We start from the raw sequence: 20,325 nt of genomic DNA on the forward strand, positions 1-20,325 counted from the left end.
AGCCCTGTGTATACCCAACCTATACCCAGCATAGCCCTGTGTATACCCAACCTATACCCAGCATAGCCCTGTGTATACCCAACCTATACCCAGCATAGCCCTGTGTATACCCAACCTATACCCAGCATAGCCCTGTGTATACCCAACCTATTCCCAGCATAGCCATGTGTATACCCAACCTATACCCAGCATAGCCCTGTGTATACCCAACCTATACCCAGCATAGCCCTGTGTATACAAAACCTATACCCACCATAGTCCTATGTATACCCAACCTATACCCAGCATAGCCCTGTGTATACCCAACCTATACCCAGCATAGCCCTGTGTATACCCAGTATAGCCCTGTGTATGCCCAGCATAACCCTGTGTATACCCAGGATAGCCCTGTGTATACCCAACTTATACCCAGCATAGCCCTGTGTATACCCAACCTATACCCAGCATAGCCCTGTGGATACCCAACCTATACCCAGCATAGCCCTGTGTATACCCAACCTATTCCCAGCATAGCCATGTGTATACCCAACCTACACCCAGCATAGCCCTGTGTATATCCAGCATAGCCCTGTGTATTCCCAACCTATACCCAGCATAGCCCTATGTATACCCAACCTATACCCAGCATAGCCCTGTGTATACCCAACCTATACCCAGCATAGCCCTGTGTATACCCAACCTATACCCAGCATAGCCCTGTATACCCAACCTATACCCAGCATAGGCCTGTGTATACCCAGCATAGCCCTATGTATACCCAACCTATACCCAGCATAGCCCTGTGTATACCCAACCTATACCCAGCATAGCCCTGTGTATACCCAACCTATGCCCAGCATAACCCTGTGTATACCCAGCATAGCCCTTTGTATACCCAACCTATTCCCAGTATAGCCATGTGTATACCCAACCTATACCCAGCATACTGTAGCCCTGTGTATACCCAACCTATACCCAGCATAGCCCTGTGTATACCCAACCTATACCCAGCATAGCCCTGTGTATACCCAACCTATACCCAGCATAGCCCTGTGGATACCCAACCCATACCCAGCATAGCCCTGTGTATACCCAACCTACACCCAGCATAGCCCTGTGTATACCCAGCATAGCCCTGTGTATACCCAACCTATACCCAGCATAGCCCTGTGTATACCCAACCTATACCCAGCATAGCCCTGTGTATACCCAACCCATACCCAGCATAACCCTGTGTATACACAACCTATACCCAGCATAGCCCTGTGTATACCCAACCTACACCCATCATAGCCCTGTGTATATCCAGCATAGCCCTGTGTATACCCAACCTATACCCAGCATAGCCCTGTGTATACCCAACCTATACCCAGCATAGCCCTGTGTATACACAACCTATACCCAGCATAGCCCTATGTATACCCAACCTATACCCAGCATAGCCCTGTGTATACCCAACCTATGCCCAGCATAGCCCTGTGTATACCCAACCTATGCCCAGCATAGCCCTGTGTATACCCAACCTATACCCAGCATAGCCCTGTGTATACCCAACCTATACCCAGCATAGCCCTGTGTATACCCAACCTATTCCCAGCATAGCCATGTGTATACCCAACCTATACCCAGCATAGCCCTGTGTATACCCAACCTATACCCAGCATAGCCCTGTGTATACCCAACCTATACCCAGCATAGCCCTGTGTATACCCAACGTATACCCAGCATAGCCCTGTGTATACCCAACCTATTCCCAGCATAGCCATGTGTATACCCAACCTATACCCAGCATAGCCCTGTGTATACCCAACCTATACCCAGCATAGCCCTGTGTATACCCAACCTATTCTCAGCATAGCCCTGTGTATACCCAGCATAGCCCTGTGTATACCCAACCTATACCCAGCATATCGGGGTATAGGGGGCGTGGCTTGCCGCGGGATGGGGCGTGGCCTACAATCACATTGCGTTGCGAGGCCACGCCCCCGTTTCACGTTGTGGGAGCATGGCCCTGAGGCTGTGTGAGCCTCTAGCCAAGCCCCCAGCCCCTCAGGATGCGTGGATGCGGGGGGATAGACGCTGTGCGCATGCGCACAGTGTCTATTGTCCGCTCACCAGCAACTAACGGTGGACTCCCAACTGTCCCCCCCCCCCCCACCGTTGGACACTGCCGATGGCGGGAGGGACTCGGGAACATCCCCGAAAACCGGGACGTTCCCGCGATTATCGGGACGGGTGGGAGGTATGCACCTGTTACATCTGCCCCACCTGCATTGCACATGGTTCTGCCCATTCTGAGAACAAATTTGTACTGTGATCAGATCTAAATAAGGGCCTATATACAGTATCTAATACATGTAACATTCATTTTCTCCTTGTCACATTGTGGTCATTCAGGAGGACAGAGACACGGATCTGCACTATTCCACCCTATTCCCTCATCCAGGCAATGTACGGACACTACAGGAGGAGGCACAGGAGGTAGAATATTCTCCTGTGAGGACCATACTGTCTGCGCTCCCAGCTGCGGCTACTACGGAGGTCAATATGTGTTATGCTAATTTACAAATGTACACAGAACAATAACCGTAACCAAATAAACCGATTTTCTGATCACTTACCGAGTATATGTTCAACAACAACAAAGCAACCGCTCCGCACTGTGGGACAGCAGGAATACCTTCCCTTTCTACCCCATACACTGGGACCACGGGTCACTTGTAACCATACAGCCCCGAGATCCATACATTGAAGCAGCAGTCCCGGAATCAGTAAAAGCTTCTCACTGAGGGCCTTATTCTAGTTCACTCTTTCTCACAAAATCCTTCTTAGATGGACAAAACCATGTGCACTGCAGGTGGGGCAGATGTTACTTGTGCAGAGAGAATTAGATTTGGGTGGGGTTTTACTTCAAAGTGAGATCTATTTTGCAGTGTAAAAATAAACCAGACAGTATTTACCCTGCACAGAAACAAAATAACTCACCCAAATCTAATTCTCTCTGCACTGGTTACATCTGCACTGGTTACATCTGCCCCCCCCCCCCCCCCCCCCCCCCCTTTGCAGTGCACATGGTTTTGTCTATCTACTGTAAAAAGATTTTGTCAGAAAGAGTGAACTAGAATAAGGCCTTATCCATACCTCCCAACATTCACGATTTCAGCGGGACAGTCCTGATTACCGGGTCCTGTCCCGCTGTCCCACCCGCGGCCGGAGGTGTCCCGCTGCGGGGGGGGGGCAGTTGGAAGCCCCCCCAATTTAACAGAATAGACGCTGTGCGCATGCGCACAGCGTCTATTCCCGGCCGAAAACGGGGACGCGACTCATTTGCATAAGCCGCGCCCCTCATTTACATAAGCTGCACCCTCTTTTTGGATGCTGCGCGAGTGTCCCTATTTCTGCAGCTACAAAGTTGGGAGGTATGCTTATCCCCCTTATCTCAGTACCTATCTACACAAAGGGTAACGACAGGAACTCCTGTGTAAGATAAATGAGCTAACAGTATTTACCTTAACAAAAACCCATACATATAATACACAATGGTATACACCAGTTATTCCTCTATATAAGGTATTTCTGCACACAGGTCATTATACCTATTAGATATAAATATTTACATTTATTCTGCAATCACTTATGTGCTAACAGCAGAGTAATATCGGCTAATTATCTCATTATGTAATATTAAGTATTCATTGATTTACTTATGGCCTGTCTGCTGCAGAGGAATAGCGGTTATTCACCTCCAGTGGAATCTACCCCAGGATTATTAGTCTGTGTGCTGCTTAAATATAACAAATATTATTTACTGTACCAACACTATGTATCTGTATGTTGCACACGAGTAGAGGCTCATTTCCTCAGGTTATTTTAGTAGGAATTTATATTTTATTGACTAATATACTTGACTTTCATTAGTGGGAAAAACCTTTACAAAATTGGCTAAACCACTTGGTTTCGTTTACCAGAAACACTGACAGTGCTGGGAGACATGCTTACAGGATAGACAGACACACTGACAGTGCTGGGAGACATGCTGACAGGATAGACAGACACACTGACAGTGCTGGGAGATATGCTGACAGGATAGACAGACACACTGACAGTGCTGGGAGACATGCTGACAGGATAGACAGACACACTGACAGTGCTGGGAGACATGCTTACAGGATAGACAGACACACTGACAGTGCTGGGAGATATACTGACAGGACAGACACACTGACAGTGCTGGGAGACATGCTTACAGGATAGACAGACACACTGACAGTGCTGGGAGACATGCTGACAGGATAGACAGACACACTGACAGTGCTGGGAGATATGCTGACAGGACAGACAGACGCACTGACAGTGCTGGGAGACATGCTGACAGGACAGACAGACACACTGACAGTGCTGGGAGACATGCTTATAGGATAGACAGACACACTGACAGTGCTGGGAGACATGCTGACAGGATAGACAGACACACTGACAGTGCTGGGAGACATGCTTACAGGATAGACAGACACACTGACAGTGCTGGGAGACATGCTGACAGGATAGACAGACACACTGACAGTGCTGGGAGATATGCTGACAGGATAGACAGACACACTGACAGTGCTGGGAGACATGCTGACAGGATAGACAGACACACTGACAGTGCTGGGAGACATGCTTACAGGATAGACAGACACACTGACAGTGCTGGGAGATATACTGACAGGACAGACACACTGACAGTGCTGGGAGACATGCTTACAGGATAGAAAGACGCACTGACAGTGCTGGGAGACATGCTGACAGGATAGACAGACACACTGACAGTGCTGGGAGATATGCTGACAGGACAGACAGACGCACTGACAGTGCTGGGAGACATGCTGACAGGACAGACAGACACACTGACAGTGCTGGGAGACATGCTTATAGGATAGACAGACACACTGACAGTGCTGGGAGACATGCTGACAGGATAGACAGACACACTGACAGTGCTGGGAGACATGCTGACAGGATAGACAGACACACTGACAGTGCTGGGAGACATGCTTATAGGATAGACAGACACACTGACAGTGCTGGGAGACATGCTGACAGGATAGACAGACACACTGACAGTGCTGGGAGAAATGCTTACAGGATAGACAGACACACTGACAGTGCTGGGAGACATGCTTACAGGATAGACAGACACACTGACAGTGCTGGGAGACATGCTGACAGGATAGACAGACACACTGACAGTGCTGGGAGACATGCTGACAGGACAGACAGACACACTGACAGTGCTGGGAGATATGCTGACAGGACAGACAGACACACTGACAGTGCTGGGAGACATGCTGACAGGACAGACAGACACACTGACAGTGCTGGGAGACATGCTGACAGGACAGACAGACACACTGACAGTGCTGGGAGAAATGCTGACAGGATAGACAGACACACTGACAGTGCTGGGAGACATGCTGACAGGACAGACAGACACACTGACAGTGCTGGGAGAAATGCTGACAGGATAGACAGACGCACTGACAGTGCTGGGAGACATGCTGACAGGATAGACAGACACACTGACAGTGCTGGGAGATATGCTGACAGGACAGACAGACGCACTGACAGTGCTGGGAGACATGCTGACAGGACAGACAGACACACTGACAGTGCTGGGAGACATGCTTACAGGATAGACAGACACACTGACAGTGCTGGGACATGCTGACAGGATAGACAGACGCACTGACAGTGCTGGGAGACATGCTGACAGGATAGACAGACACACTGACAGTGCTGGGAGACATGCTTATAGGATAGACAGACACACTGACAGTGCTGGGAGACATGCTGACAGGATAGACAGACACACTGACAGTGCTGGGAGAAATGCTTACAGGATAGACAGACACACTGACAGTGCTGGGAGACATGCTTACAGGATAGACAGACACACTGACAGTGCTGGGAGACATGCTGACAGGATAGACAGACACACTGACAGTGCTGGGAGACATGCTGACAGGACAGACAGACACACTGACAGTGCTGGGAGATATGCTGACAGGACAGACAGACACACTGACAGTGCTGAGAGACATGCTGACAGGACAGACAGACACACTGACAGTGCTGGGAGACATGCTGACAGGACAGACAGACACACTGACAGTGCTGGGAGAAATGCTGACAGGATAGACAGACACACTGACAGTGCTGGGAGACATGCTGACAGGATAGACAGACGCACTGACAGTGCTGGGAGACATGCTGACAGGACAGACAGACACACTGACAGTGATGGGAGATATACTGACAGGACATACACACACTGACAGTGCTGAGAGATATGCTGACAGGGTAGACAGACACACTGACAGTGCTGGGAGACATGCTTATAGGATAGACAGATGCACTGACAGTGCTGGGAGACATGCTGACATGACAGACAGATGCACTGACAGTGCTGGGACATGCTGACAGGATAGACAGATACACTGACAGTGCTGGGAGAAATGCTGACAGGACAGACAGACACACACACTGACAGTGCTGGGAGACATGCTTATAGGATAGACAGATACACTGACAGTGCTGGGAGATATACTGACAGGATAGACAGATACACTGACAGTGCTGGGAGACATGCTGACAGGATAGACAGATACACTGACAGTGCTGGGAGACATGCTGACAGGATAGACAGATACACTGACAGTGCTGGGAGACATGCTTACAGGACAGACAGACACACACACTGACAGTGCTGGGAGACATGCTTATAGGATAGACAGATACACTGACAGTGCTGGGAGACATGCTGACAGGACAGACAGACACACTGACAGTGCTGGGAGACCTGCTTATAGGATAGACAGACACACTGACAGTGCTGGGAGACATGCTGACGGGACAGACAGACACACTGACAGTGCTGGGAGACATGCTGACAGGACAGACAGACACACTGACAGTGCTGGGAGACATGCTGACAGGATAGACAGACACACTGACAGTGCTGAGAGACATGCTTACAGGATAGACAGACACACTGACAGTGCTGGGAGACCTGCTTACAGGATAGACAGACACACTGACAGTGCTGGGAGACATGCTGACAGGATAGACAGACACACTGACAGTGCTGGGAGACATGCTGACAGGACAGACAGATACACTGACAGTGCTGGGAGAAATACTGACAGGACAGACAGACACACTGACAGTGCTGGGAGACATGCTGACAGGACAGACACACACTGACAGTGCTGGGAGATATGCTGACAGGGTATACAGACACATTGACAGTGCTCAGAGACATGCTGACAGGATAGACAGACACACTGACAGTGCTGGGAGACATGCTGACAGGATAGACAGACGCACTGACAGTGCTGGGAGACATGCTGACAGGACAGACAGACACACTGACAGTGCTGGGAGACATGCTGACAGGACAGACAGACACACTGACAGTGATGGGAGATATACTGACAGGACATACACACACTGACAGTGCTGAGAGATATGCTGACAGGGTAGACAGACACACTGACAGTGCTGGGAGACATGCTTATAGGATAGACAGATGCACTGACAGTGCTGGGAGACATGCTGACATGACAGACAGATGCACTGACAGTGCTGGGACATGCTGACAGGATAGACAGATACACTGACAGTGCTGGGAGAAATGCTGACATGACAGACAGACACACACACTGACAGTGCTGGGAGACATGCTTATAGGATAGACAGATACACTGACAGTGCTGGGAGATATACTGACAGGATAGACAGATACACTGACAGTGCTGGGAGACATGCTGACAGGACAAACAGATACACTGACCGTGCTGGGAGACATGCTGACAGGATAGACAGATACACTGACAGTGCTGGGAGACATGCTGACAGGATAGACAGATACACTGACAGTGCTGGGAGACATGCTTACAGGACAGACAGACACACACACTGACAGTGCTGGAAGACATGCTTATAGGATAGACAGATACACTGACAGTGCTGGGAGACATGCTTACAGGATAGACAAACACACTGACAGTGCTGGGAGACCTGCTTATAGGATAGACAGACACACTGACAGTGCTGGGAGACATGCTGACGGGACAGACAGACACACTGACAGTGCTGGGAGACATGCTGACAGGACAGACAGAAACACTGACAGTGCTGAAGGACATGCTGACAGGATAGACAGACACACTGACAGTGCTGAGAGACATGCTTACAGGATAGACAGACACACTGACAGTGCTGGGAGACCTGCTTACAGGATAGACAGACACACTGACAGTGCTGGGAGACATGCTGACAGGATAGACAGACACACTGACAGTGCTGGGAGACATGCTGACAGGACAGACAGATACACTGACAGTGCTGGGAGAAATACTGACAGGACAGACAGACACACTGACAGTGCTGGGAGACATGCTGACAGGACAGACAGATACACTGACAGTGCTGGGAGAAATACTGACAGGACAGACAGACACACTGACAGTGCTGGGAGACATGCTGACAGGACAGACAGACACAATGACAGTTCTGGGAGACATGCTGACAGGACAGACACACACTGACAGTGCTGGTAGACATGCTGACAGGACAGACAGATACACTGACAGTGCTGGGAGACATGCTGACAGGATAGACAGACACACTGACAGTTCTGGGAGACATGCTGACAGGACAGACACACACTGACAGTGCTGGTAGACATGCTGACAGGACAGACAGATACACTGACAGTGCTGGGAGAAATACTGACAGGACAGACAGACACACTGACAGTGCTGGGAGACATGCTGACAGGACAGACAGATACACTGACAGTGCTGGGAGAAATAGTGACAGGACAGACAGACACACTGACAGTGCTGGGAGACATGCTGACAGGACAGACAGACACACTGACAGTGCTGGGAGACATGCTTATAGGATAGACAGACACACTGACAGTGCGGGGAGACATGCTTATAGGATAGACAGATACACTGACAGTGCGGGGAGACATGCTTATAGGATAGACAGACACACTAACAGTGCTGGGAGACATGCTGACGGGACAGACAGACACTGACAGTGCTGGGAGACATGCTTATAGGATAAACAGACACACTGACAGTGCTGGGAGACATGCTGACAGGACAGACAGACACACTGACAGTGCTGGGAGACATGCTGACAGGACAGACACACACTGACAGTGCTGGGAGACATGCTTACAGGACAGACAGACACACTGACAGTGCTGGGAGACATGCTGACAGGACAGACAGACACACTGACAGTGCTGGGAGACATGCTTATAGGATAGACAGACACACTGACAGTGCTGGGAGACATGCTGACAGGACAGACAGACACACTGACAGTGCTCGGAGACATGCTTATAGGATAGACAGACACACTGACAGTGCTGGGAGATATGCTGACAGGGTATACAGACACATTGACAGTGCTCAGAGACATGCTGACAGGATAGACAGACACACTGACAGTGCTGGGAGACATGCTGACAGGATAGACAGACACACTGACAGTGCTGGGAGACATGCTGACAGGACAGACACACACTGACAGTGCTGGGAGACATGCTGACAGGACAGACACACACACACTGACAGTGCTGGGAGACATGCTGACGGGACAGACACACACTGACAGTGCTGGGAGGCATGCTGACGGGACAGACAGACGCACTGACAGTGCTGGGAGACATGCTGACAGGATAGACAGACACACTGACAGTGCTGGGAGACATGCTGACAGGACAGACACACACTGACAGTGCTGGGAGACATGCTGACAGGACAGACACACACACACTGACAGTGCTGGGAGACATGCTGACGGGACAGACACACACTGACAGTGCTGGGAGGCATGCTGACGGGACAGACAGACGCACTGACAGTGCTGGGAGACATGCTGACAGGACAGACAGACACACTGACAGTGCTGGTAGATATACTGACAGGATATACAGACACATTGACAGTGCTGGGAGGCATGCCGACGGGACAGACAGACACACTGACAGTGCTGGGAGACATGCTGACAGGACAGGCAGATGCACTGACAGTGCTGGGAGACAAGCTGACAGGATAGACAGACACACTGACAGTGCCGGGAGATATACTGACAGGATTTACAGATGCACTGACAGTGCTGGGAGATATACTGACAGGACAGACAGACACACTGACAGTGCTGGGAGACATGCTGACAGGACAGACAGATACACTGACAGTGCTAGGAGAAATACTGACAGGACAGACAGACACACTGACAGTGCTGGGAGACATGCTGACAGGACAGACAGACACAATGACAGTGCTGGGAGACATGCTGACAGGATAGACAGACACACTGACAGTGCTGGGAGACATGCTGACAGGACAGACACACACTGACAGTGCTGGGAGATATACATACACACTGACTGTGCTGGGAGGTATACTGACAGGACAGACAGACACACTGACAGTGCCGGGAGATATACTGACAGGACAGACAGACACACTGACAGTGCCGGGAGATATACTGACAGGACAGACAGACACACTGACAGTGCTGGGAGGCATGCTGACAGGACAGACGCACTGACAGTTCTGGGAGATATACAGACACACTGACTGTGCTGGGAGGCATACTGACAGGACAGACACACACTGGCAGTACTGGGAGACATACTGACAGGATATACAGACACACTGACAGTGCTGGGAGGCATGCTGACAGGACAGACAGACACACTGACAGTGCTGGGAGATATACTGACAGGATATACAGACACACTGACTGCTGGGAGGCATACTGACAGGACAGACAGACACAATGACAGTGCTGGGAGACATGCTGACAGGACAGACACACACTGGCAGTACTGGGAGACATACTGACAGACTCACAGAGCCCACCATCTCTCCCCTGTGAAACGGATCCCCGCAGGCTTCCACCCTCCCTGAGCTGTTATATGGGCACCTCCTGATAACATGATAGGGTGTACACTTATTTTCAACATCCAGGTCTCTGTAAACAAGGGGCCAATGTCGACCTTCCCCCCAAACCAAATGTTGCCCGTGGATAACCTTGGTAGTGTGACCAATTGGCCTGTGTTCTTCCTGTGCGCGTATTGGATTAGAACCATCAGGGAAAGCTTTTGCTTTGAGTGGGCCTACTAGTCAGTAATAATAACAACACAAGGACCGGTAGGGAACACATGGAGGACACACACACATGGGGGAAACACACACATGGGGACACACATGGAGGACACACATGGAGGACACACACGTTGTGTTAGGAACCAGGATCAGTTCAGTTTTGTTTTCGGTTCAGTTTGTGTTTGGCATTTGACTCACTGAAGGCCTCCAGTGGTAGGTCTCTGCCATATCAGCTCAATGTTCTGTGGGCTTAATTCATTCACTAGTCTGCGAGGTAATTAGCTCATTAAGTACAAGCTTGGGAGCTGCCTGGATCTCCACCTGGTGTAATTAATCACTTGAGCCCTTTTAACCCGTTTTGGATTACAGGTATTTTAAAAATGGTAAATTCTCTCTGCACCTTTCACATCATAGCTAAAAACGTTTTAAAGCCATTTAAAATCGTCAATTTACCGTGTTTTAGCTGTAATGGGAAAGGGGTATTATAGGGAAGGCTCTCCTGCAATACTCTGCCAGTGATAGCTTCCTGCTTCTAGTGTCCAGTTCCTGTTTCATGTGCAGGTAGCTGCAGATCAGCTGTTTCTGGTCCTCGGTCCTGCTCCTGGTCAGTTGCTTTAGACGGTTTTTTGGTTGAGCTCCCTGATGCTCAGACCTTTCCCATTGTTATTCTCCTTCCTTGGGTCATGTAAGTGCTCCGGTGGAGCCAGGTTATTTCCTTATTGTTCCCCGGCAGTTTGCCTGTTCCTTTCGTTTATTTGGCTGCCCAGCCTGCTTCTTCAGTTTGTGGCTCTGGTCTCAGCTCTGCAGTGGGCCCGGCCCGTTTCTCTAACTGGTGGTTAACCAGTGCATTACTCCCTGTTATTTTGCTCCAGCGTTTAGGTATCCTGGTTAGGCAGGGAAATCCCCTATCCCGTTTGTGTTTTGTTTTGGGGATTCGCTATTGTGTCTCCTGTTATTATTGAGTGGAGACTCCCCGTATTCTACCACTTGTGGTTGTGACTGGGTCGCACTCCCGTCCTTGGCCAGGTGCCGGTAGATAGGGGTTATTTTCAGTTTAGGCCCTGTAGTTAGAGGGTCCTCTTGAGCATACCTCTGACGATCGCAAGCTCTTTGTCATCTCATAAGTCCTGGCTGCATCGGGGTTGGAGCGTGCCTAACTCGCTCCTTCAAACGCGGCGGCCACAGGTGAACACTAGCTCTTCCAGGGGTTTGACATCTGCCCGAGGTACTCCACAGAGTCAGAGTAGGGTTTGCTGTGGCCATCCTAACCAACGGTCCCGGCTACGGGCTCACGCCTGATCTCCAGCACCTTGTTCTCTGGCATAACATCCTGCACCCAGTCTCCTGGCATAACATTATCACTGGCCATACCGATATATGCATGTGTTCACAGTAGTCATAGGAATACTGTACATGCATATATACAATTTTGTTTCATGGTGTTTTTGGTGTTTTACTTGTTTACTGGACCTATAGCTTTATCCATATTAAGATTTTTTTTTCCAGTATTTGTCCGGTTCAGGATTTTGTTTGTTCAGCTTGCCCAGGTGTTCTGGTCTGTCTGTTAGTTTGTTTCATTGCTGTGCTTAATTATGCAAGCCTTGCAAGCCTCCTTGGTTGCCTTAAATACGGCTGGTTCGGCCTTGAAGCCTGAGCGGATTGAGGTTTTGCAGCAGTCACTCCTGCAATTACAAAACCTCCAATATTTTCCTGGACCTCTCTGAGGTTGTTGGGGTCCTATCTGCTTCTAATGAGAATGAGACCCTGGTTAAACAAGTGTCAACCAGCAAGTCTTCAGACCAGGAGGTTCAGAAGAGGCATAGAAGTTCTCTACGTCCAAGGCTCTCACAGGAGGAGCGCAGACGGCGTAAAAACTTAAATCTGTGTCTTTATTGTGGGGGTTCAGGCCTCTATCTCCAGGTGAATTGTGAATTGCACCAGTCTGGTGGTAGTGAAGTTTTGTACTCCATCCAAGTTGAGCCAGGTTGTAAGATCTGTACCTGTCTCTATGGTAGCGGTAGAGCTTGACCTTAAACCACCCATACATAGCACTCTAAGATTAGGGTGCCCCATTGTGGTTTATGGAACCAGAAGAGGATGTTTCACTCATCCACTAAGATTTCTGGCAGGAAGACATTTGATGCTAATTCCCCAGTAGGGGATTCTCAGGCTGTTACCTCAGAAGGGGTCTCGAGTGGCTTAACCCCAGAGGGGGTCTTGGAGGCCATTGCTGCCGAGGGGGCCTCAAGGGGCGTTACCCCAAAGGGAAAATCCCAGGTGACAGTTTCAGGTGGTATTTTTGGTAACATCATTCCTGATGTTGAGGTTCCCGGAGTGGCCTCCGATGTTGATGGTCCAGAAGTTGCCTCTGATGTTGGGTGTTCCGGATTGGTACCCAATCTCCCGGTCCCTGTGGGCGACTCAGGTGCCGGGGACCCGCTGAGTGACTTAGGTGCCGGGGGCACGCCGAGCGACTCAGGTGCCGGGTGCCTGCCGTGCGACTCAGGTGCCGGGGGCCCTTCGAGCGACTCAGGTCCCGGGGGCCTGCTGGGCAAGTCCCATGCCGTGGGTCCGCCGTGCAACTCAGGTGCCGGGGGTCCACCAAGTGAGTCCGATGCCGGGGGCCCGTTGGGTGGTTGTATTGGCCCGCCAAATGAGTCAGAGGCCGTAGCCCCGAGTGGGGGCCCAAAGGCTGTAGCCCCGAGTGGGGGCCTAAAGGCTGTAGCCCCGAGTGGGGGCCAAAAGGCTGTAGCCCCGAGTGGGGGCCCAAAGGCTGTAGCCCCGAGTGGGGGCCCAAAGGCTGTAGCCCCGAGTGGGGGCCCAAAGGCTGTAGCCCCGAGTGGGGGCCCAAAGGCTGTAGCCCCGAGCGGGGGCCCAAAGGCTGTAGCCCCGAGTGGGGGCCCAAAGGCCGCAGCCCCGAGTGGGGGCCCAAGGGCCGCAGCCCCGAGTGGGGGCCCAGAGGTCTGTTTCACCCCAGAAGGGGGTAATGTCTGTTTCACCCCAGAAGGGGGTAATGTCTGTTTCGCCCCAGAAGTGGGTCAAGTCTGTTTCGCCCCAGAAGGGTCCCACGGGGGGACTCTGCCTGTCGGGTCCCACGGGGGGACTCTGCCTGTCGGGTCCCACGGGGGGACTCTGCCTGTCGGGTCCCACGGGGGGACTCTGCCTGTCGGGTCCCACGGGGGGACTCTGCCTGTCGGGTCCCACGGGGGGACTCTGCCTGTCGGGTCCCACGGGGGGACTCTGCCTGTCGGGTTCCACGGGGGGACTCTGCCTGTCCGGTCCCACAGGGGGACTCAGTCCTTCTTGCCTCAAGAGGTATCTTAGAAGCTGTGTCCTCAGAAGGAGTGGCCACACTTTTTGGGCTGAGGTCCCAAAAGCCACAGTCTCAGCAAGGGTTTCTGTCTTGTCTGCATCTAGGGAGGCTTCAGGAGTTGCAGTCTCCGATGATATTGTTCTCGCTAAGAGTTCCAGTCCAGAGGTCCCAGAGGTGGATGTCTCCACGTCCATAATATTTGAAGGAGATCTAGCCCACTTTATTTCCCTGGTTAATCATTATTCTGCCCTTTTTGAGTAGGGACGATCTTCAGGGGTCACTTGGGCTAATATTGTTTACCTCCTCATTTCTGCCTTCAAGGGTAGACCTCTTAAATGGGCTTACGAGCGGATCAATTCCGGTGACCCTTGTCTTCGAGATCTATCTTCTTCCTGTGATGCAGTTATTAATAAATTTGGTCCCAGAAAGAGGGGGTTTGTTTCTCCAGCTCCTGGAGACATGGTGCCCAGTATAAGCCAGGGGCTTAAGGACCTGGCTTCTGAAGACTCCCAGTCTCTGTTTGTTCATTCTTTTTCTGCCTCATCGCTTGGTCCGGAATCCAGGAGTTTAGCTATTGGTTTTGCCAAAAAAAATTTGAATACATCTGGTACTCTTAGTTCTGAGTCTGAGAAATCCAATAAGATTTCCACCTATGGCCAATTAAATCATTCTTCCCTTTCTGAGATTCCATCTGTTAAAAAGACTCATGATCTCCTCAGATCGGGGCTTCAACTCGGATTCTGATTTGGTAACCTAGAGCTTTGGTTTTGTAGAAGGTACCATCAGATCTGATAATGTGTGGGGCCTTAAACTGCTTATACCATCAAAATCTAGGAGAATGAAAAATAAGCATCGATCGTTCCCTTTTACCCGGATTATCACCTTTATTCGGTACTCTTTACCTATCACGGCGCCCATCGCGGGCATCGCGGGTACATTTATGTCTGGCCGCGACGCGACTGACGCGATGCCCGCGATTTCCCATTGAAACCCATGTTAAATATGGAAATCGCGTCGGTCGCGTCGCGGCCGGCCATAAATGTACCCGCGATGCCCGCGACGCGATGCTCCCGATTTCCCATAGCAATCAATGTTAAATGGCCCGACCGACGCGATTTTACTGTTAAATGCCTCAATGGACCCGATGTGGCCATAGGAAACAATGTTAAATGGGCCTTAGAGCCCAAATAGTTACCCTGAACTCTGAAATGGCCCCCCCCAATTGTTTACGCCACCCCACGATCAACGTCAACCCGAAGCGTGGCGAGCGCAGCGAGCCCGCGAGGGGCGGCGGTACGCGTCCTCCGACCTTTTCATACCCCCACTATCCACATCGGCGTGGAGTTGAGAATAGAATAGTGTGGCGAGCGCAGCGAGCCACCGAGCCCGAAGCGTGGCGAGCGCAGCGAGCCCCGCGGATACCTTCACAGCTATACGCGTCCCCTCGCGGGCTTCACAGGTGTCCATGGCGACGCGGACACCTGTGAAGCCCGCGAAGGGACGCGTTTACCTGTGAAGGTATCCGCGTCCCCTCGCGGGGCTCGCTGCGCTCGCCACGCTTCGGGCTCGGTGGCTCGCTGCGCTCGCCACACTATTCTATTCTCAACTCCACGCCGACGTGGATAGTGGGGGTATGAAAAGGTCGGAGGACGCGTACCGCCGCCCCTCGCAAGCTCGCTGCGCTCGCCACGCTTCGGGTTGACGTTGATCGTGGGGTGGCGTAAACAATTGGGGGGGCCATTTCAGAGTTCAGGGTAACTATTTGGGCTCTAAGGCCCATTTAACATTGTTTCCTATGGTAAAATCGGGTCCATTCAGCCATTTAACATGAAAATCGTGTCCATCGGGCCTTTTAACATTGATTCCTATGGCAAATCGTGGGCGTCGCGGCCATCTTGTGCACATTTATGGCCGGCCGCGACGCAACCGACGCGATGTCCATGTTTAACATGGTTTTCAATGGGGAAATCGTGGACATCGCGTCGGTCGCGTCGCGTCCGGGCATCTTTAGCCCGCATACGACGCGACCGACGCGTTTTTTTACCTCATGATGATCAAGATCGTGGGCGCCGTGCTAGGTAAAGAGTACCCTTTATTCTTGTGTTTTGTGCCCTGTGGTCACAGTCAAGTGGGGGCACTGTCAGAAGCTGTTGTCACAGCTTGTATCTGTTTGTCCGGTGTTGCTTTATTGTCCTTCTACCAATGTCCAGGCACATATACTTGTTGGTAGTCTGGATATTGGGGTCTGTTGACCCCTCCTCAAGGGGCGGGGTACTGTTAGGAACCAGGATCAGTTCAGTTTTGCTTTCGGTTCAGTTTGTGTTTGGCATTTGACTCACTGAAGGCCTCCAGTGGTAGGTCTGTGCCATATCAGCTCATTATTCTGTGGGCTTAATTCATTAACTAGTCTGCAAGGTAATTAGCTCGTTAAGCACAAGCTTGGGAGCTGCCTGGATCTCCACCAGGTGTAATTAATCACTTGAGCCCTTAATAGGGAAGGCTCTCCTGCAATACTCTGCCAGTGATAGCGTCCAGCTTCTAGTGTCCAGTTCCTGTTTCCTGTGCAGGTAGCTTCAGATCAGCTGTTTCTGGTCCTCGGTCCTGCTCCTGGTCAGTCGCTCCAGATGGTTTTCCTTGGTGCTCAGACCTTTCCCATTGTTATTCTCCTTCCTTGGGTCATCTGTCCATCTACACACACAGCACTGAGAACACAGTCACACACATCTCCACAACACCTTGTTTATTGGCAGGTAACAGTAGGGAATGAAGGTTATTATATAACAGTAGGGGATTACGGTAATCAGATAACAGTAGGGAATGGAGGTTATCAGGTAACAGTAGGGAATGACGGTAATCAGATAACAGTAGGGAATGGCGGTAATCAGGTAACAATAGGGAATGGAGGTTATTACATAACAGTAGGGAATGTCGGTGTGGTCGAAGTCCCCAACACACGGACAATGGCAGTAGGGAATGAAGGTTATTATATAACAGTAGGGGATTACGGTAATCAGATAACAGTAGGGAATGGAGGTTATCAGGTAACAGTAGGGAATGGAGGTTATTATATAACAGTAGGGAACAACGCTAATCAGATAACAGTAGGGAACAGTGGTAATCAGATAACAGTAGGGAATGGAGGTTATTGCATAACAGTAGGGAATGTCGGTGCGGTCGAAGTCCCCGGCACACGGACAATGGCGGCCACGGGACTAAAATGGTTAACCCCTTCAGCCTCGGCCTCCGGACAAACAAAGCCAGGACTCACTGTTTATTGGTATTGGGTGCCGCGGCCCCAGTCCCCCACCGGTGGCCGTGGACACCCTCTGGTTTCCGTTGGCCGGCACTGGGAGGCTGGTTCCCCCGGCGTGCTGGGGGCAGGGAGCGGTGACTGTGTGGTGCTGCCCTGGGTGCCAGGGGAGAATCAGGGCGGCATGGGATCGCTGCAGCCCCGGATCAGCTCCGGAGGCTGCAGCGAGGCACTGAGGTTAACCCCTGGCATGCCAGGGGCAGCGCGCGGTGACTGCGCCACACTGCCCTGGGCTCCAGGGGAAAAGGGGGGGCCACCAGCAGGGTGTGGGTGCGCCGAAACACAGGTCAGAGGCTGCGGCAGGCGGCATAAATGGGGGGAAGAGACTGCACGCTGACAGCAGGGGTAGCCAGCTTCCAGTACAGGTTTACAGTGCTGAGCACTGGGCACAATGTAAAAACAAAAATTCTTGTAAATTATATGTGCAGGCACTGAGCTGGGACTACGTGTCCCATGCTGCATTGCTGCCGGGGACTGAAACCTGTGCTGTGCACAAACTTAAAACAATGTATTTGAAATGTATTGTAATATAAAAAGCACTTACTGTACTTGTGTGTCCCAAGTGAATCCAGAGTCCTGTGTGGGCTGCTGGGTTCCCCTCCAAACTGAAACCCCAAAAACGGAATGCTTTCCTAGATAGCCTCTAAGGTGTGAGCTGCAGGGAACAGCAGCTTTCCCACAAGCTGAGTGGTTCCTTGGCACTCCATGGGGCTCTCTGTCGGTGGGCAGGTGACCCGGGCAGGGGATTATGGCTGCCCATCTCTGGAGCTCACGTCTTGGCTAGAGGTGTTCAGCTGGAACCCTGGCAGGCTTCTGGGAGTAGGTTTTAGAGGCAAACCTTCCCCCTAGCCAGACTGGGTGGTACCTGGTCCCCCAGGTGGGCTGTGGCTCAGAGGAGTAACCACTCCCCTCTGCCCATAGGGACAATGCTGACCGTGCATGTGCCCAGTGCATGCACGTCTCATGCACTTAAGTTGATTGGCTTAAGACCACAGGGTGGGCTCACCCCCTGTAGTACTGTGTATTGGAGTAGCTTAAAAGGAGGGCCTGTGAGCCCTGGAAAGTGTACATCTGCCTGTATCTGAATGCTGTAACATTATCTGTATGCTGTACCTCCTATGATAGGAGAAGAGATCTTTTCAGATCTATTGGCGAATAAACCATCTTTCTGCCTCAAGGACGTCCACTTTCATCTTGCGACAAACATAATTACTGCAATAATTCCATTCTCTGGCTGTTCTGGGTACCAGTATCCAGCATCTCCGAGTTCCACTCTGCCAGCTACCGAAGCAAAGGTCTGATTCGTGAGCAGTGGTGAACCAAGCGACGCCAGTCGGGGGTGTGTCAGAAGCGTGCCAATGCACACACTCCAGCAGGTATTACTCAGGGACCAGCGTTTGGGTTTGAGGAGGTATCCGTGGTTCCAGATGCCACGTAGGAGGAGTCTGGTGGTGGCAGCAATATCCCCGCCCACTGTGTAGTGGGCGGAGTCCGTAACAGGTGGTTACTGACGGTAACAGGGAATCCCCCATTGGCCAGGTCCCGAGAGACCAGGAACCGCTATCTGTGGACCCGAAGGGCGTAGCCAGTGCATAAGGGCAGGCGTCTGGTCACAGTCGGTAATCAGATAACAGTAGGGAATGGAGGTTATCAGGTAACAGTAGGGAATGGATGTTATTATATAGCAGTAGGGAATGTTGGTAATCAGATAACAGTAGGGAACTGCGGTAATCAGATAACAGTAGAAAATAACCATCATATAGACCAGGGACCGGCAACTGGCGGACCGCGCTCCACCTCCGGACCGCAAAGGATAGAAAAGCGGTCCTTCTAAACTCCTGAAACTAGCACTCCGTTCAGTGGCGTACGCTATAGTTACGCCCCTGACTCCGTTCACTATCCGGCTCTGACGGTGCACACAGTTACGTGTAAGCACCACTCCCACTGTGGGAGTACTGGAATGACGTCGGGAGTGTCCGCCCCACAGAGATGGTTTGCACGCTACACATAGATAAAGTCTGCCCGGCAGGTAAGATATTGTTTATCGTTTGGCTATTTCTGCACAATTGCACCCTTCATGGCATTATAATCTGACCTGATGAAAAGACTTCGGTCTTGAAAAGTTGTCAGTCATTGTATTAACTTTCATTATGCACTAAAAAAACTTTTTACTACAAACCCGGAGCGTGCCGCCTGTTTTATCCTATCCGTTGTTGGTGCAGCAGGAGGGGGTATAATTCTCGTATATCATTAGCCTGGAAGGCACCCTGGTATCCCAGAAATGCCAACCCAAGCGCAGGCCCAGTCCCCTCCGTAGAACAATTTGCGGTGCGCGTCCTCCGGCCTTTTCATACCCCCACTATCCACGTCGGCGTGGAGTTGATTTTAGATAGTGTGGCGAGTCCAGCGAGCCACCGAGCCCGAAGTGTGGCGAGAGGACGCAGAATACATGTAAAGTAATATGCGTCCCCACTCCCCTCGCGGGGCTCGCTACGCTCACCACGCTTCGGGTTTGCGCTTCACCTTTGCGTTGATAGTGGGGG

General features: G+C 51.4%; 2 protein-coding genes across 2 annotated transcripts in view; one reads left to right on the top strand and one right to left on the bottom strand.

Moving 5' to 3' along the window:
* The window catches only part of LOC146058650 (uncharacterized), an 81,388-nt gene extending 78,803 nt beyond the window's left edge, over positions 1-2,585 (top strand). The window contains exon 6 of the mRNA XM_083170922.1: positions 2,377-2,585. Coding sequence (XP_083027048.1) covers positions 2,377-2,565 — 189 coding nt within the window. The 3' untranslated portion in view covers positions 2,566-2,585. The remainder of the gene's footprint in view (positions 1-2,376) is intronic.
* A 14,460-nt stretch (positions 2,586-17,045) lies between these two features.
* Positions 17,046-20,325, bottom strand: part of VTCN1 (V-set domain containing T cell activation inhibitor 1) — a 51,178-nt gene continuing 47,898 nt past the window's right edge. The window contains exons 5-6 of the mRNA XM_083170051.1: positions 18,996-19,063; positions 17,046-17,160 (exon numbers count right to left, since the gene is read on the bottom strand). Coding sequence (XP_083026177.1) covers positions 17,046-17,160; positions 18,996-19,063 — 183 coding nt within the window. The remainder of the gene's footprint in view (positions 17,161-18,995; positions 19,064-20,325) is intronic.

The sequence above is a fragment of the Crinia signifera genome, chromosome 2, assembly GCF_055691185.1.
Source record: "Crinia signifera chromosome 2, ASM5569118v1, whole genome shotgun sequence".
Taxonomy (NCBI): Eukaryota; Metazoa; Chordata; class Amphibia; order Anura; family Myobatrachidae; genus Crinia; species Crinia signifera.